We start from the raw sequence: 19,268 nt of genomic DNA on the forward strand, positions 1-19,268 counted from the left end.
CCACAGGTGGGGCAAACAACTCACAGCCCTCACCTGCGGTGAACAACCAAACTGACCGCTGGCAACTGCATGCTGGTCTAAGAGTCACGACCATGAACATAGTCGTGACAGTATGGAGGTACAACCATTTACTATAGTGTTAATAGAGGAACTGAGTCTGAGACAAGCAGGATGAAACTCCAAATGGCACTTTACTAATGATGACTCTTGATTACAATACATCCATAGGCATTAAAACAGTCTCTTGATACAATCCGGCATTAAGCACAATTTCCAATGCATATGGGGATAGGGAAATGCAAATCCTTAATAAAGTACAGGCTCTTGTAATACATAAGTAAACTACTGCTCAGACTAGGCTGGTAATAATGAAAGTCTTACACTGATCACAACTCCGGCCTGATCCTAATCCTTGATTAAAAAGGTGCTTTTCTGAATCCTGAAACTTCTATTCCAATGCTGTTCTGACAGTTGGCCTGACTGTCCTCAAGATTTAAACTGGAGATGTAGATGCTTCAAGCTATCTCCTACACCTGTGTATAGATGGAGGGCACACAAAATATCTGGGGCAATGTGGACTGAACAATAAATATTTATTAATATATATAAAACCTATTTATACATAGATAGATAAAAAATCTGCAATCCATACCATAAGGGATAAATATTAAAACCAGAGTCATATATCTGCAGAATAAATATGATACTTCAATAATTGCACTTGGTTATAAGTGAACAGATCGTTCATATAAAGCAGCGTATCTGTAAAGAAAATGTCCTGCTCAGCAGATCCACACCTTAAAGATCTCAAATGAAAGCACATATTTTCCTCACAATTTTATCAGCACTCCGTGGTTCACTTTTCACACCCAAACTTGTTATAATGCAGACACATAAACACAGATATTTGAGTACATTACCGGTCCGGTGGGTGTTGTGGCTGCACAATTGGAGTTTCACTGCGGGACTGAGGGTCGGTGTTGGATCTTTCATCATGGAGTATGTGTCCGCATCAGTATGTCCATTCCATAGCCCCGCAAAAATAATAGTACATGTCCTATTCTTGTCCATTTTAGGCATTGTTACAATGGATCCGCAAAAAAAAAACAGATGGCATACCGATGTCATCCGTTTTTTTTTGCGGATCCGCAATTTGCGGACCATTGCAGTTTCACAGAGATTCCTACCCTACTTGTCCAGGCTCTTGGTGATAGTCTGCCATGTGACAATTAGGGCATTTTGAATGCATAACAAGGCAGTTCTGCCATTTTGCAGTCTGGGAAAGTTGGGTAACAATGTCTGCTGGGCCATGATGGATGTCATATTGGTTTGATAAAGTACACACAATGCTGCAATCTATCATACAGAGTATCAGGACATTGTAAGCAGCTTGTGGTCAATAATAAAACTCCTAAGTGTTGTCACCCAACTTTCCCAGTACCTACCAAAAGGTAGGTTTTATTTAGTTTTTATCACTTAATAGACAAATTTTGGAGTCCAACAGTTTGGTAAAGTTGGGTAACAAGTATAACAGAGGTCACATTTGATTCATACATTCAGTATACACAGTATTGTGTACCTTTAGACTATAGAGTACACATTTGTATAGTGTCAGGACAACAAGTATTCTTCATGTCCAGTTTGGTCTCCAGCATACCAACACATTGTGGACACAGTTAGAACATGGTGCAGTACAAGGAGTGGTGAGTACAGCGCTAATTTCACTGTTTCCTGCACCTTCAGCATACAAATACGCTCTTACATAAGGGGTGCGCTCATTAGTATTTGCTTTATAAGATGCACTTCCATTTGGTGGAAAGTATGTTGGAGATACGTATCAAACAAGTATAGGGAATAACAAATTGATTCCAAACAGATTGAATTTGATCCAAATTTTCTAAAAATTCTAACCAAATCCAAATTAAGGGTTTTATTCGGGGAAATTTCCCAAAATTGCATCAGCCTTTAGTAAAGAATAAGAAGAAATATTGCATGATCACACCATCTGGCGTTTGAAATTGCGATCCTTTTTTAGACCATTTTTTTTTGCATATTAAAATCCTAAAGTGCAGTTAATTTTTTTTGTTGTTGCCACCAGCAACTGTGCATTTATCTGCAGCCATATTTGATGCTATCACTTTAAGAGGAGTATTTATGTTGGTTTAGCATTAAAGAGCTTGAAATTAGCTGCATACCGTCCCATGAGACCCCAGAGTGTCGTCCTCATGGTTTCAGGTCACTTGGAGCACTTTTGAGTTCAATTTATTTGGGTTTGAAGCGAATTGCCCAACCATTACGACCTAATCAAATCTAAATTGAATTTCAAGAAATTGGCTCATTACTTATAGGGATTTTATCTCATATTTGGCGGCACTGTCACCTGACGAGACCCTTCTGGACTGCAACAGAATGTCTTATAAACAAAGTATGTTATTCTAATATACAAATATCCATTGAAATGATAGCCCATCTTCCACCTGTCTAATAAAATACTAGTTATATGTCTCATTGATGTGGCAAAACACTTAATCCTGTTACCATGCTTCTAAACCCCCAAACTGACATACATTGGACTGATATAGTCAAAGTTGTCAGCTGAAAGGAATGGACCAATTAGCAGAACCGAACACATGATGAGTTTTTAAAAGTCTGGAGCTCATGGCTAAAATATTTCAATTGTGATTGAAAGAAAAAATGGTCTATCCTTTTAACTTCACAAGCTGACTCATAAGTCCTCACTTGTTAAACAAAGCTGATAACTTTAATAACTGTAAAGGCTATGGATACTTTTAAGTTTTTTTTATTATTATTGCATTGTACTCATTTTGAGCTAAAAATCATATTTTTTTACAATTGGTCATTATTAAACATTTTTGAGTCCCTTTGTCTGTACAGCCTTGAGATTCTCTAGTAGTAGGCTCTGTATTTTACTGTTTCTCATCAGACAGCTCACTTGACTGACTCCTTATCTGTGATCTCTGACCTTATAAACACTCATTATAGCTCAATTCTCATCTTACTGAAGAATGTGGGTTACATAAGTGTTTTGACTAGAGATGAGCAAAAAAATTGAAGCTTTTTGCGCACATTTTTGATCAAACATGTGTCGGGCCCATCTACCAGGCGTCAAGGTGGTTTCTGCAGATGGGTCCCTAACACTAACAGAACTGCCTCTCCTGGGCTTGACTAAGCCTATAATATTCAGGCCAGTGTAGGAACCAGCTACATATATACTCTGCTCAGAAGCCCCAGGCAGAAGGGCGGGGAGTGCTCAATCTAAAAAAGGCAGCTTCTATTTTTTTCATTTATAGCAGGTATATATGAAAAAATGACCACATTAATTTAGAATAATCCCTATTTCCCAGTTTTATTGTTTGTATGTGAGATGTTGTGCTGCCATACCTTTTTTTGTTTGCTTTCTGCATGCTCACTTTATGGATGTGCACCTGCGACTATGAATGTGCTTGTCTAAATTTTCTTGTAGTAGAGATGAGCAAAGTTATCAAAAATTTGATTTGGCTGCTTCACCAAATTTCGCAAAGAAATTCAATTCATTACGAATTACTTAGTCACGAAGCACATTCCATTGTATGTAATGGGCGCAATGACGGGGAACGGCGATCGCACCACCCTCTGTCATTGAATCCCTCGGATGCCGCGTTCATCTCTGATAGCGGCATCTGACATTAACATTGTGGCTTTTCAGTTGTAAAAAAATCAGTGGTTAAAAAAAATACATACTCAACTCATCCATTTGCTTGTGGAGAGGCCATTGCGGCCATCTTGATTGAAGAAACCGCGCAAAATCTCACATGGTGACGTGATGACGTCATCACATCACCGGACAAGATTTTGCATGGTTTCTTCAATCAAGATGGCCGCAATGGCCTCTCCACAAGCAAATGGATGAGGTGAGAACTTTTTTTTTTTTTACCGCCATTTCAGGAAAAATTACCACAATTACCACAAAGCTTGAGGAAATTCGGCTTTGTGGCGAATCAAATTTTTCATGAAATTTGGATCGAAGTCATGTTTCACTTCGATTCACTCAAAACTAGTTATGACCTTTTAGCAATTTAGAGATAAGGTTAATTAGATGACTGGCACAAAGTAAAAGTACAATTAACACAGCTAGACAAACAACCCTTTGTGACAGACTAGCTGAATATTTGTAATAAACACCCTTGAAAAAAATTATTTTAGCCCAAAACGAATAAAATGCACACATTTTCTACCTTATTCTTCCTTCCCTTCTGTTTTCCCTTCTTTTTTTTTATCCTTTAGACTTATTTTTCTTGTACTGCTCTTTACTTAAAAGATAAATAAATAAATAAAGGAGTAGGGTATAGTCACACACAGTGGATTTGTTGCAGAAATTTCTGTTAGTGAAAATCAGTTTATACAACTGGATGGGCTTGATTCAGCAACAAGTACATGGATTTCTGCAAGCACCTTTCACATTAATGGGATAGTCAAAGAAATGTCTTCAACAAATCTATTGTACCTGAATATAGAGTGCCGTTAAAGAGGTTTTGAAGTTATCCATTTAGCGCTGTCCTGGGCTATCTCCTATAGAAATGAATGGAGTAGCAGCATGCATGCCTTACTGGCAGCTCGGTTCATATCAGGGAGCTCCATGTCGTACTGGTTCCCCATTCCCCCAGCAGTAGGAACCCCACAGATCTAATAATTATCCCCTACCGTGTGAATAGGGGAATAACCTCACACAACAGGAATACCCCTATAGGGCGCTGATTTATTTGTCAATATCCATGGAGTCTTTGTGACCAAATCACTTATGGAAACAGATACTGTTGACCTCACTGGAATTTCTTTTTGCACAAAGTTATCTCAGCATACATTGTCATATGATGTACACATTACTTTAAAGTTTTCTATAACATTACTTCTTGTTTTATTTTTTTATTTTTTACTTAGGCCAATGTTCATGACATTGTTTTAATGTCATTGCTGGCAATAACAATTGCTGTAAACCCAGCACTCCCAGCATCTCTTACATTTTGTCTTCTGTGTGGTCAAACAAGGCTGAAGAAACTGGGAATCTTCTGTATCAGTCCTCAAAGGATCAACTTAGCTGGGCAGCTGAATCTTGTATGCTTTGATAAGGTAAGTATAAGGGCTCATGCACACGGTTGTAGTTTTGGTCCGCATCCGATATGTGTTTTTTAAGGATCTCATGCGGATCCATTCATCTCAATGGGGCCGCAAAAGATGCAGACATGCTGTCCGCATCCGTAAATCCATCCTGCATCCTGCAATAAAATAGAACATGTACTCTTCTTGTCTGTTTTGTGGACAAGGATAGAATATTTAAACGCAGGAGAAAATATGGCGGCAAGCACTCGACCAGGATGTGTGTTTTGCAGATCTGGGATTTACAGACCGCTAGAACAGATTTGATCATGTGCAAGAATCTAAGGGAACTCCTACATGGTGCAATCTGGCCGAAAAGTCCACATGCAGATTGTCACTAATTGGCAGGCTGCAAATGTACTTTGGCATTTGAAACAGGCAACTTTATTTTGTTCTGTAATTTGTATTATTATATTTTTTCTGTTAGACAAATGTTCATTTTATTGGCTTTTTAATGTTAGTTCTAGAACTGTTAAAAGCAAAAGTAAGTATATCTATAGCATTATAGGGCAAAAGAATACACAAGAGATAATGAGGCTAAAAATGTATTATATTATTGACCCAAATCAAATAAGCAGTCTATATTGTAAGAGGTATATAACTTTTAGGCCAAACAGTTTTTGCTTGCAGCTCTACTACATGCATGCTCTTTCATATTTTCACAAAACCATTACCTTACAATCCTATAGTGATCTAACACTAATCCAGTAGAATCAGAATGTGGTTGTAATTTGGATAAGATAATTAACCTGTATTTTGACTGTTTGAAAGTGTCCATAGATCCAAAGTGTTAAGAGGAAGATGTTAAAGAGCACCTGTCAGCAGATTTGTACCTATGAAACTAGCTGACTTGTTGCATGTGCACTTGGCAGTTGAAGGCATCTGTGTTACTTCCATGTTCATATTTGCCCGCATTGCTGAGAAAAGTGAAGTTTTTCTATACACAAATGAGCCACTAGGAGCAATGGGCTCAGCTCTCTCTGCAACGGTAACACCCCCGTTGCTCCTAGAGGCTCATTTGCATATATCAGAACATCATTTTTCTCAGCAATGTGGGCACATATCAACATGGGACCAACACAGATGCCAAGTGCACATGCAACAGGTCGGCCAGTTTCATAGGTACAAATCTGCTGACAGATGCCCTTTAAAGGGAGTCTGTCACCCCGATTTTAGACTATCTTGAGTAATACATGAGTTGTAATGCAGATATGGAGTCCATATCATTATTTTTTATTTCCCTGCTGCCCCCCATTCCCCCTCTGTCAGCGCTCAGAGCTTCACTGAAATACATTGGAGTCCTCTCCATTATGATAGCACACAGTCCGGTCTGTGTATTTCAGTGCAACTTTGAATGGTGACAGCAGGGTAGCTGGGATCAGTAGGAATATAAAATAGTTTTCTGGACTCCTTATCTGCAGTACTACTCATTTATTACTCTAGATAATAGTCCAAAATCAGGTGACATATTCACTTTAAATGGATATTAAACCACAATAGTTCTGAAATCAAACTATAAAATGCATCAATTTATCTCTACATAGACTGGCACTTTGACAGAAGACGTCTTGGATTTGTATGGGGTTCTTCCATGTGAGAAAAGCCGGTACGTTTTAGTCAGTTAAACAACTGTAGGCCCAGTTGCTCTTCAAAGCAATAAATGGTAAAACATTTATTAGCAGAACATTACAATGTTTCATCCATAAATTGATCCCTCCCTCCTCAATAGAACCCTACCCCTCATCCTAACCCTGTTATCTGCCAATCGTATTATTTCATGTTTTATTGTGACACACAAGCAATATTGTACTGCTTCAACTACCTAACTGTTTTTCCCAAGCTCTGCTTTGGCTTGGAGAAGGGGACTTAACAGTTGAGGGGTGGGAGGGTTGCTTTAGCTGCTCATACCTTGGAATTGGTAACAGCTAGAGATATGGTCTTGATGTTTTAAAGCTGGCCTTCCAAGTAAGGATGTTCATTACATACTTCCAAAAGTTTTGTCCGTCAAATGAACCCGAAGCTTTTCATGTTCGCTTTGGACGAATCCAGTAAACTGGCGCACAGTGCCATCTTACTGCACATGTAGTCAGGAAAAAGCACGAGGGAGGAATAAGAAGGATGCTCACATAAATCTGAGAGGAAGTATGGGAAGAGGACTTGTCCTTATTGGCTCACAGGTTGATAGACAGCCTTGATGAGCCAATCAGTACAACAGAAGACAGGGAGGTCATAATCAAGCTTCTATTCTAGTGTCAGGGACAGTGAAGGGGAAGGCCAGAAAAAAGATGACTTGTTTAGAATAAAGAAAGGCAGGAAAACCTTTCAGCCAGAGTGAGACGTGAGGAGCTGAGGCTAGGTGTGCCTCTCAGCACAGTGCAGCCAGCCAGTAGCGCAGGGGCAACACGTGAGGTGCACGTTGGACCGATGAGGGGCCAAATTATAACACACAGTTCATCAGTTTACTCACGGTTAGCAGAAAGCCTCCCTGGGCTGGCAGCACAGTGTTCAGGTGGACAGCACAAAATCCTCCGGGGCACGCTCTGTGGTAGGAAGCATCAGCCAAGATGGTGGTTGAGGTGCCCTTGATGTTAGGGGTACCGTTAATGGTGGTACAACCAATAGTGATAATAAGATAAGATAAGATGCCTTTATTGTCACTGTACAATACAATGTAATACAATGTACAATACAATGAAATGTTGTTTGGAGCAATCCTGGATGCCATGGACAGAGGAACAAGAACTGACATTTAAACGAAAGAATTACACTAGAAAAAAACAAACATTGCACTAGAAAGCATTACCATTCACAGTTCACAGCATATATATATATATATATATATATATATATATAGCAAGAGCAAAGTAGGAAGTGCCTATGAGTATATATACACACAATAATGAGGTAGACAGTGGTAAGATGCAACTCACAACTTTTACTTTTAGTGACTTTGGTTGCAGCAGTACAAAAATGCAGTCTCTTGATGTTTTTAGAGTTGGTCTGCAAATCCACTGTTTCTAGGCTTTTCAAGTTTTTAATTTTGGAGCAGTGGGTTATTTTCGATATCAGTGCAATTTTGGGTGAGGTTGCCGGAGGCTTTGGTATCCTTCACCTGAATATCCCAAAGGTCCTTGATGCCTGACTTGTGGCTTTTATCCTTTGGATGTATATAAGTTCTTTTTCTCTTGTCCCTATCTGGATTAAACTTTCATTTGAGCTGAAGTGCTAGATCTGCACTCTTTCACTCTCAGTATCAGTCTACGTACTGATCTCCACACTGACCTGTCTCCACTAATCTGAACTTTGGTCCCAACTGGTCTGTCTCACTAGGTCTGACCTGGGTATATATAAGACCTAAGCTATATCCCCATCTAGTGGTGGTATGTCTAAATGACACCTAATCTACCTGGTAACAGGGATTTTGCAGATATAACAGTACAAAGTCATACAATACAACATAATACAGTTTCAGATATAAAAAGTGCTTTTAAGCAGTGTCCACACACATGTAGTGGGATGCTGCAACAGCTGCAGCTGCTGCAGAACCTCAAAAGCAGCTACCTGCAAGAACATTTCTTTTTTGCCCCCATTTGAACAGAAATATTGCTTTTTTTTGCAAATGTTGTACAATATGTGTTTTACCATCCAGAGGAGAAATCTCAGTTAAAACACATGAAATACTAGTCCCAAATCGGTGTCGGGGCATTTCCAGACAGTTTAAGGTGATTTTTTTTGCCAAAAAAAAGCAATACAAGTGTGCAATGAGTGTTTTCCAATACACAAGGTAACGCTTGAAATCTATGTGTGAAAACACATGAAATACTAGTCCGAAATCTATATCAGTGCATCTCCAGACAGTTAAAAAAAATATTTTGAGAAAAATAGCAACATAAGTGTACAACACGTGTTTTACAATTTTGCAATCCAGAGGGTAGCTTTTAACCACCTCCGGACCGCTGTACGCACAGACGCGTCCTGGAGGTGGTTGATTCATTCCTCCTGGACGCGCCGGCGCGTCATCTCGCGAGACGCGAGATTTCGGTCACAGCCGGCCCGCGCATGCGCATCGCGGGCCGGCAAAAGTTAGAGGAGTATTTCATCAGCAACCTGCCAGCCAATGATCGTCGCTGGCAGGTTGCTGATTTTTAAAAAATCGAATCACAAGCCAGATAACAGATCATATTAGTAAATATGATCTGTTATATGGCTTCTCTGCTTCTCTGCTGGTCCTTTTCGTCGGTTGGATCCAGCAGAGAAGCAGACATCACTGTGAGTACACACCAAACACTGCCCTTAGCCCCTGATCACCATCCATCACCCCCATCATCCAAATTAACCCCTTGATCGCCCCCTGTCAATCACTTAGTGAAAGACAAAAAGTGATCAGTGTAAACTGACACTTTTTTTTTTCACTAGTATTGGCTGTTAGGTTTTAGGGATAGTTTAGGCCCCTTGGTTAGGTAGTTAGCGTCAGTTAGCGCCCACCCCACCGCACCGCAGTCACTTTTATTCGCTGTTTAGCGTATCGCTAATCAGCATTTGTACTTTTATAGTATCTGTAAGTGATCAAAACTGATCACGGTCAGATCTATAATAGTATTAGTGTCACTTTAGTTCGCCCTCCACCCAAAACGCAGTGTTTGCCCGATCAGGCCTGATCGGTCGCCCACACGTGCGTTCACCCACGCCCGCCCCACCGCAGTGACAAAAAAATTTTTTTTTTTGATCACTGCACATTCACTTTACACGCTCTGCGGCGATAAAAAAATCAGTTTTGATATTTTTTATCAACCGCAGCGGCCTCCGGTACTTCGCTAGCCTCCCCTTTGTAAGACAGGCTTGCTTTTTTTCTTGGGTAGTCTCAGGGAATACCCCTAAATTTAGTAGTCCAAATGTCAAACAGGGGGTATTCTTCTGAAGAGGCCTACAGGATTCTGACCCAGTCGGATGAGGAGTGGGAACCCTCATCTGATGAATCTAGCGGGTCAGAATATGAACCTGTAGAAAGCAGTGGCTCTCTGACCCAAAGTTCGGACGAGGAGGTTGAGGTCCCTGGCAGCACCAGGCGTACCCGGCCCCGTGTCGCTAGACCACAGGTTATGCAGGATCCGCTTCAAGAGCAGCAGAGTGGGGCTGTCGCTGCCGGATCACGTGGTGAGGCATACACCAGCAGCGCAGCCCTTCCTGGACCTAGTACCAGCACTGCCGTACAACATGGTGAAGTAGCGAGCACCAGAAGGGCAGTTGAAGCTGGTACGGTGGCACGTGCACTAGTTACCCCGTCGCAGCCACCGCACAGACAGGCCCGTAGAGCCCCTAGAATCCCTGAGGTGCTGGCAAACCCTGATTGGCAGTCACCAACTTCAGCCGCACCAGTAGTTCCCCCTTTCACCGCCCAGTCTGGAGTTCGGGTTGAGACGGCTCAGATCAGTACGGCCCTGGGATTTTTTGAGCTGTTCTTGACTGCGGAGCTCTTGGACTTAGTCGTGGCAGAGACCAACCAATATGCCACACAATTTATAACCGCAAACCCGGGAAGCTTTTATGCCCAGCCTTTCCGGTGGAAACCAGTCCAAGTTTCCGAACTTAAAATTTTTCTGGGCCTTCTCCTCAACATGGGCCTGACAAAAAAGCATGAATTGCGGTCATATTGGTCAACGCACCCAATTCATCACATGCCCATGTTCTCTGCTGCTATGTCCAGGACACGATTTGAGGCCATCCTGCGTTTCCTGCACTTTAGCGACAACACCACCTCCCGTCCCAGAGGCCACCCAGCTTTTGACCGGCTCCACAAAATTCGGCCCCTCATAGACCATTTCAACCAGAAATTTGCAGATTTGTATACCCCTGAGCAAAACATCTGCGTAGACGAGTCCCTAATACATTTTACCGGGCGCCTTGGCTTCAAACAGTACATCCCAAGCAAGCGTGCCCGGTATGGGGTCAAATTGTATAAGCTCTGTGAAAGGGCCACAGGCTATACCCACAAATTTCGGATCTATGAGGGAAAAGATCAGACCCTGGAGCCGGTCGGTTGCCCTGACTACCTGGGGAGCAGTGGGAAGACAGTCTGGGACTTGGTGTCACCCTTATTCGGCAAGGGGTACCATCTTTATGTGGACAATTTTTACACAAGTGTGGCCCTCTTTAGGCATTTGTTTCTAGAACGGATTTGCGCCTGTGGCACCGCGCGAACTAGTCGCGTGGGCTTCCCCCAACGGCTTGTAACCACCCGTCTTGCAAGGGGGGAGAGGGCTGCCTTGTGTAACGAAGAACTGCTCGCGGTGAAATGGAGAGACAAGCGTGACGTTTACATGCTCTCCTCCATTCACGCAGACACGACAATACAAATTCAAAGGGCAACCCGTGTCATTGAAAAGCCCCTCTCAGTCCACGACTATAATGCGCTCATGGGAGGGGTGGACTTCAATGACCAGATGTTGGCTCCCTATTTAGTTTCCCGCAGAACCAGACGCTGGTATAAGAAGGTGTCTGTATATTTAATTCAATTGGCGCTCTACAATAGTTTTGTTCTCTACAGTAAGGCTGGGAGAACACGATCCTTCCTCAAATTCCAGGAAGAGATCATCGAGAACCTCCTTTACCCAGGAGGTTCCGTGGCCCCATCCACCAGTGTAGTTAGCCGTCTACACGAGCGACATTTCCCCAGTGTCGTTGCTGGTACCTCAACCCAACCGCCACCCCGAAAAAAATGTCGTGTCTGTAGCAGGAGTGGAATAAGGCGTGACACCCGCTATTTCTGTCCTGACTGTCCGGACCACCCTGCCCTATGCTTAGGAGAGTGTTTCCGGAAGTACCACACACAGGTACACCTAGCATAGGGATCACATCTCACCAGGACAGGCACACAGGGCTATTAGGGCCCTTTCTCTCACAGCTGCTGCAAACCTCTCCTTTCACCTGGGATAAAGTGCATAACGTACTTCGCCACATCTTTGGGCGATTTGCGCTTTGCACATTGTCCCATGGGGAAGGAGAGGTTTGTTCTATAAAGGTAAAAAAAACAAAACAAAAAAAAAATTACCGGTAAGTAAAAAAGTTAAAAAAGTTTAAAAAAGTTAATATGTTCTGTTCTAAAGTTAATAAAGTTATTGCTTTGCGGCCTGGTTTTTTCTTTTTTGTTTTGTTTTTTTTACCTTCCAGGTGGACCATCCGATCGACCAGCTGCAGCACTGATGTGCATTCGGACAGAAGCATTGCGCTGCTGTCAGATTACACGCAAGTCGGTGTATGCGGCGCTGCAAGACGAGATTTCTCCTCTGCAGTAAAAGATATGTTTGCCAAGGCATATGAGCTGAGGAGGTGGCGGTGTTCATATACTTTGGCAAACACTTTGTATATATAAAAAAAAAAATCCCGGCAATGATTTATTCATCCACATCGATTGATGTGAATGGAGAAATCTGGTTTGCCAGGGCATACGAGCTGAAGTGGGTATGGATGTTGGGCGGAGCTCCTATGTCCTGGCAGACGCCTTTCCCCTCCTTTTTTCTTTTTTTGGCCGAGATTTTTTCATCCACATTGATCGATGCGAATGAAGAAATCTGTGCCGTTCATTTTTTTCTTTCAGCCCAGAGGCTGAACGGAAAAAAAAAATCTCATTACCCGTATGCTCAATATAAGGAGAATAGCAGAAACTCCTAATGCTGGGCATACATGTAATGATTGCGGAGACCCTCAAATGCCAGGGCAGTACAAACACCCCACAAATAACACCATTTTGGAAAGAAGACACCCCAAGGTATTCGCTGAGGGGCATATTGAGTCCATGAAAGATTGAAATTTTTGTCCCAAGTTAGCGGAAAGGGAGACTTTGTGAGAACAAAATCAAAAAAATCAATTTCCGCTAACTTGTGCCAAAATTTTTTTTTTTCAATGAACTCGCCATGCCCCTCATTGAATACCTTGGGGTGTCTTCTTTCCAAAATGGGGTCACATGTGGGGTATTTATACTGCCCTGGCATTTTAGGGGCCCCAAAGCGTGAGAAGAAGTCTGGTATCCAAATGTCTAAAAATGCCCTGCTAAAAGGAATTTGGGCCCCTTTGCCCACCTAGGCTGCAAAAAAGTGTCACACATCTGGTATCTCCGTACTCAGGAGAAGTTGAGGAATGTGTTTTGGGGTGTCTTTTTACATATACCCATGCTGGGTGAGATAAATATCTTGGTCAAATGCAAACTTTGTATAAAAAAAATGGGAAAAGTTGTCTTTGCCAAGATATTTCTCTCACCCAGCATGGGTATATGTAAAATGACACCCCAAAACACATTCCCCACCTTCTCCTGAGTACGGAGATACCAGATGTGTGACACTTTTTTGCAGCCTAGGTGGGCAAAGGGGCCCACATTCCAAAGAGCACCTTTCGGATTTCACAGGTCATTTACCTACTTACCACACATTAGGGCCCCTGTAAAATGCCAGGGCAGTATAACTACCCCACAAGTGACCCCATTTTGGAAAGAAGACACCCCAAGGTATTCCGTGAGGGGCATGGCAAGTTCCTAGAATTTTTAATTTTTAGTCACAAGTTAGTGGAAAATGATGATTTTTTTTTTTTTTTTTTTTTTCATACAAAGTCTCATATTCCACTAACTTGTGACAAAAAATAAAAACTTCCATGAACTCACTATGCCCATCAGCGAATACCTTGGGGTCTCTTCTTTCCAAAATGGGGTCACTTGTGGGGTAGTTATACTGCCCTGGCATTCTAGGGGCCCAAATGTGTGGTAAGGAGTTTGAAATCAAATTCAGTAAAAAATGACCTGTGAAATCCGAAAGGTGCTCTTTGGAATGTGGGCCCCTTTGCCCACCTAGGCTGCAAAAAAGTGTCACACATCTGGTATCTCCGTACTCAGGAGAAGTTGAGGAATGTGTTTTGGGGTGTCTTTTTACATATACCCATGCTGGGTGAGATAAATATCTTGGTCAAATGCCAACTTTGTATAAAAAAATGGGAAAAGTTGTCTTTTGCCAAGATATTTCTCTCACCCAGCATGGGTATATATAAAATGACACCCCAAAACACATTCCCCACCTTCTCCTGAGTACGGAGATACCAGATGTGTGACACTTTTTTGCAGCCTAGGTGGGCAAAGGGGCCCATATTCCAAAGAGCACCTTTCGGATTTCACAGGTCAATTTTTACAGAATTTGATTTCAAATTCCTTACCACACATTTGGGCCCCTAGAATGCCAGGGCAGTATAACTACCCCACAAGTGACCCCATTTTGGAAAGAAGACACCCCAAGGTATTCCGTGAGGGGCATGGCGAGTTCCTAGAATTTTTTATTTTTTGTCACAAGTTAGTGGAAAATGATGATTTTTTTTTTTTTTTTTTTTTTCATACAAAGTCTCATATTCCACTAACTTGTGACAAAAAATAAAAACTTCCATGAACTCACTATGCCCATCAGCGAATACCTTGGGGTCTCTTCTTTCCAAAATGGGGTCACTTGTGGGGTAGTTATACTGCCCTGGCATTCTAGGGGCCCAAATGTGTGGTAAGGAGTTTGAAATCAAATTCAGTAAAAAATGACCTGTGAAATCCGAAAGGTGCTCTTTGGAATGTGGGCCCCTTTGCCCACCTAGGCTGCAAAAAAGTGTCACACATCTGGTATCTCCGTACTCAGGAGAAGTTGAGGAATGTGTTTTGGGGTGTCTTTTTACATATACCCATGCTGGGTGAGATAAATATCTTGGTCAAATGCCAACTTTGTATAAAAAAATGGGAAAAGTTGTCTTTTGCCAAGATATTTCTCTCACCCAGCATGGGTATATATAAAATGACACCCCAAAACACATTCCCCACCTTCTCCTGAGTACGGAGATACCAGATGTGTGACACTTTTTTGCAGCCTAGGTGGGCAAAGGGGCCCATATTCCAAAGAGCACCTTTCGGATTTCACAGGTCAATTTTTACAGAATTTGATTTCAAATTCCTTACCACACATTTGGGCCCCTAGAATGCCAGGGCAGTATAACTACCCCACAAGTGACCCCATTTTGGAAAGAAGACACCCCAAGGTATTCCGTGAGGGGCATGGCGAGTTCCTAGAATTTTTTATTTTTTGTCACAAGTTAGTGGAAAATGATGATTTTTTTTTTTTTTTTTTTTTTTCATACAAAGTCTCATATTCCACTAACTTGTGACAAAAAATAAAAACTTCCATGAACTCACTATGCCCATCAGCGAATACCTTGGGGTCTCTTCTTTCCAAAATGGGGTCACTTGTGGGGTAGTTATACTGCCCTGGCATTCTAGGGGCCCAAATGTGTGGTAAGGAGTTTGAAATCAAATTCTGTAAAAATTGACCTGTGAAATCCGAAAGGTGCTCTTTGGAATATGGGCCCCTTTGCCCACCTAGGCTGCAAAAAAGTGTCACACATCTGGTATCTCCGTACTCAGGAGAAGGTGGGGAATGTGTTTTGGGGTGTCATTTTATATATACCCATGCTGGGTGAGAGAAATATCTTGGCAAAAGACAACTTTTCCCATTTTTTTATACAAAGTTGGCATTTGACCAAGATATTTATCTCACCCAGCATGGGTATATGTAAAAAGACACCCCAAAACACATTCCTCAACTTCTCCTGAGTACGGAGATACCAGATGTGTGACACTTTTTTGCAGCCTAGGTGGGCAAAGGGGCCCACATTCCAAAGAGCACCTTTCGGATTTCACAGGTCATTTTTTACTGAATTTGATTTCAAACTCCTTACCACACATTTGGGCCCCTAGAATGCCAGGGCAGTATAACTACCCCACAAGTGACCCCATTTTGGAAAGAAGACACCCCAAGGTATTCCGTGAGGGGCATGGTTAGTTCCTAGAATTTTTTATTTTTTGTCACAAGTTAGTGGAAAATGATGATTTTTTTTTTTTTTTTTTTTTTCATACAAAGTCTCATATTCCACTAACTTGTGACAAAAAATAAAAACTTCCATGAACTCACTATGCCCATCAGCGAATACCTTGGGGTCTCTTCTTTCCAAAATGGGGTCACTTGTGGGGTAGTTATACTGCCCTGGCATTCTAGGGGCCCAAATGTGTGGTAAGGAGTTTGAAATCAAATTCTGTAAAAATTGACCTGTGAAATCCGAAAGGTGCTCTTTGGAATATGGGCCCCTTTGCCCACCTAGGCTGCAAAAAAGTGTCACACATCTGGTATCTCCGTACTCAGGAGAAGTTGAGGAATGTGTTTTGGGGTGTCTTTTTACATATACCCATGCTGGGTGAGATAAATATCTTGGTCAAATGCCAACTTTGTATAAAAAAATGGGAAAAGTTGTCTTTTGCCAAGATATTTCTCTCACCCAGCATGGGTATATATAAAATGACACCCCAAAACACATTCCCCACCTTCTCCTGAGTACGGAGATACCAGATGTGTGACACTTTTTTGCAGCCTAGGTGGGCAAAGGGGCCCATATTCCAAAGAGCACCTTTCGGATTTCACAGGTCAATTTTTACAGAATTTGATTTCAAACTCCTTACCACACATTTGGGCCCCTAGAATGCCAGGGCAGTATAACTACCCCACAAGTGACCCCATTTTGGAAAGAAGAGACCCCAAGGTATTCGCTGATGGGCATAGTGAGTTCATAGAACTTTTTATTTTTTGTCACAAGTTAGTGGAATATGAGACTTTGTAAGAAAAAAAAAAAAAAAAAAAAAAAATCATCATTTTCCGCTAACTTGTGACAAAAAATAAAAAGTTCTATGAACTCACTATGCCCATCAGTGAATACCTTAGGGTGTCTACTTTCAGAAATGGGGTCATTTGTGGGGTGTTTGTACTGTCTGGGCATTGTAGAACCTCAGGAAACATGACAGGTGCTCAGAAAGTCAGAGCTGCTTCAAAAAGCGGAAATTCACATTTTTGTACCATAGTTTGTAAACGCTATAACTTTTACCCAAACCATTTTTTTTTTACCCAAACATTTTTTTTTTATCAAAGACATGTAGAACTATAAATTTAGAGCAAAATTTCTATATGGATGTCGTTTTTTTTGCAAAATTTTACACCTGAAAGTGAAAAATGTCATTTTTTTGCAAAAAAAATCGTTAAATTTCGATTAATAACAAAAAAAGTAAAAATGTCAGCAGCAAAGAAATACCACCAAATGAAAGCTCTATTAGTGAGAAGAAAAGGAGGTAAAATTCATTTGGGTGGTAAGTTGCATGACCGAGCAATAAACGGTGAAAGTAATGTAGGTCAGAAGTGTAAAAAGTGGCCTGGTCTTTCAGGGTGTTTAAGCACTGGGGGCTGAGGTGGTTAAAATCACAGTGAAAACACCACAAACAGTAGGCCGAACTATTTAACAGATCCAAAACCTCCAGGCAGGTCCAGATCTGCTTATATTGTGGTCACCTCGGGAAATGGTGAGGACGCTTATACTGTGGATGTAGGCACAAATTGTGCCACACCTACACCAAGCTTGACTTCTACTAGCTCTGTGTGAGCAACTCTCATATTTCCTAATTTGTCCACAAGGTAGGCACACAAAACTACAGCCGTGTGCATGATCTTCAGGATAAAAATAAGCTACCTGTATGGGCGTTCAAACACAAACATAGGTACTAGAGTAATACTGCAGCACATGAGGTGGCATCACTGAAAGATACAACTGGCCAGCATTCCCAATCAGAACAAGTCTGTCCTCCTTCTCCTGGTTTTCTTTGTGGCAGCCAACCCGCTTCCCCAAGCAATACAGTGTCCTTGTAATCATCATCAGCTTCTTCTTCTCCTACTAAGACTCCTCGTCCTCCACCTCATCGTGAGACATCCATAATGGAATGTGTGGCCATGAAAAAATCTATTCTCAATGAGCAATTAGCTTGTCTGGCCAAGTTGCTGGTGGTGAAGTCGCTGAAAAACCATTTAGTAGAGTCTGCTCTTACATGATGGAGAACATGGGCTGCTCCTTGTGATTCTCACTGTGAAGCAAGCTCCAGGTCACTGTGGACACTTGGAGCACCTGTTACAACAGTACATGTTTTTCACAGCCCACTGGCTCAATGTTTTTTTTTGTAGCAGCAGTGAGGCAGCACCCCAGCAACAAGGCCAGGTAATTTGGACCCCATCCCCCACACAACTGTCTCAGCCTGGCTCCCACACCAGGCACTTATCTGCTGCCTCCACCTCCTCATCCAAGGACTCGCTCCCATTCTCAACAGCAGCAGGGCACATTGTCGCTGCCACTCACCCTCCTTCCTATCATATGTGTCAAGTCAAGCATTGCCAGGCGGTGTTCGGCCAGGGCAAGAGTAGCCACACAAGCGAACAGTTGCTAAAGTACATCAAGCAGTAAACATCCTGTTGGCTGTCACTCCGTCAACTCCAAGTGGGCAAAGTGGTCAGAGACAATGACCGCAACATCGTGGCTGCCCTGAACCTCGGGGAAATAAGACACACTCCCTACAAGGTTCACGTTATTAACCTAGTCATGCAACCCTTTTTTTTTAAAGTACACTGGCTTGTGCAAAGTGTTGGCAATGTCTAGAAGACTGCCTTGCATTTCAGGCATTCTTACGTGGCGAGAAACGGTCTGCCTTTTCAATGCTAAATCAACAACATTCCTGGATTTCAACATTGCACATGATAAAGCATCTGTATGCGCAGTGGAAACCTGCAAACAGTTTTGTAATCTACCAGACCACCTCAGCAGGGAGCATGTATTGTTCCGAAGTCAGGCAGTGGCAGCTCATCCAAGATACCTGTCAGGTGCTAAAGCCCTTCAAAGTTTGTCAGTAGTGACAGCTGTGTCATGAATGATCTCATCCCCCTCACATTTATCTTAGAATAGATGCTTACACTCAGGCTGAGTTCACACGGGCGAGATTTTCGCGCGGGTGCAATGCGTGAGCTGAACGCATTGCACCCGCACTGAATCCGGACCCATTCATTACTATGGGGCTGTGCACATGAGCAGTGATTTTCACGCATCACTTATGCGTTGCGTGAAAATCACAGCATGCTCTATATTGTGCGTTTATCACGCAACGCAGGCCCCATAGAAGTGAATGGGGCTGAGTGAAAATCGCAAGCATCCGCAAGCAAGTGCGGATGCGGTGCGATTTTCACGCATGG

At 42.2% G+C, this 19,268-nt stretch overlaps 1 protein-coding gene across 2 annotated transcripts in view; it reads left to right on the forward strand.

Moving 5' to 3' along the window:
- LOC120997972 (probable cation-transporting ATPase 13A4) overlaps positions 1 to 19,268 on the forward strand; it is a 458,422-nt gene that overhangs the window by 193,688 nt on the left and 245,466 nt on the right. For both annotated transcript variants that reach the window (XM_040428359.1, XM_040428360.1), the window contains exons 12-13: positions 4,939 to 5,127; positions 6,699 to 6,760. In XM_040428359.1, coding sequence (XP_040284293.1) covers positions 4,939 to 5,127; positions 6,699 to 6,760 — 251 coding nt within the window. The remainder of the gene's footprint in view (positions 1 to 4,938; positions 5,128 to 6,698; positions 6,761 to 19,268) is intronic.

Source organism: Bufo bufo, chromosome 4, assembly GCF_905171765.1.
Source record: "Bufo bufo chromosome 4, aBufBuf1.1, whole genome shotgun sequence".
Classification (NCBI taxonomy): domain Eukaryota; kingdom Metazoa; phylum Chordata; class Amphibia; order Anura; family Bufonidae; genus Bufo; species Bufo bufo.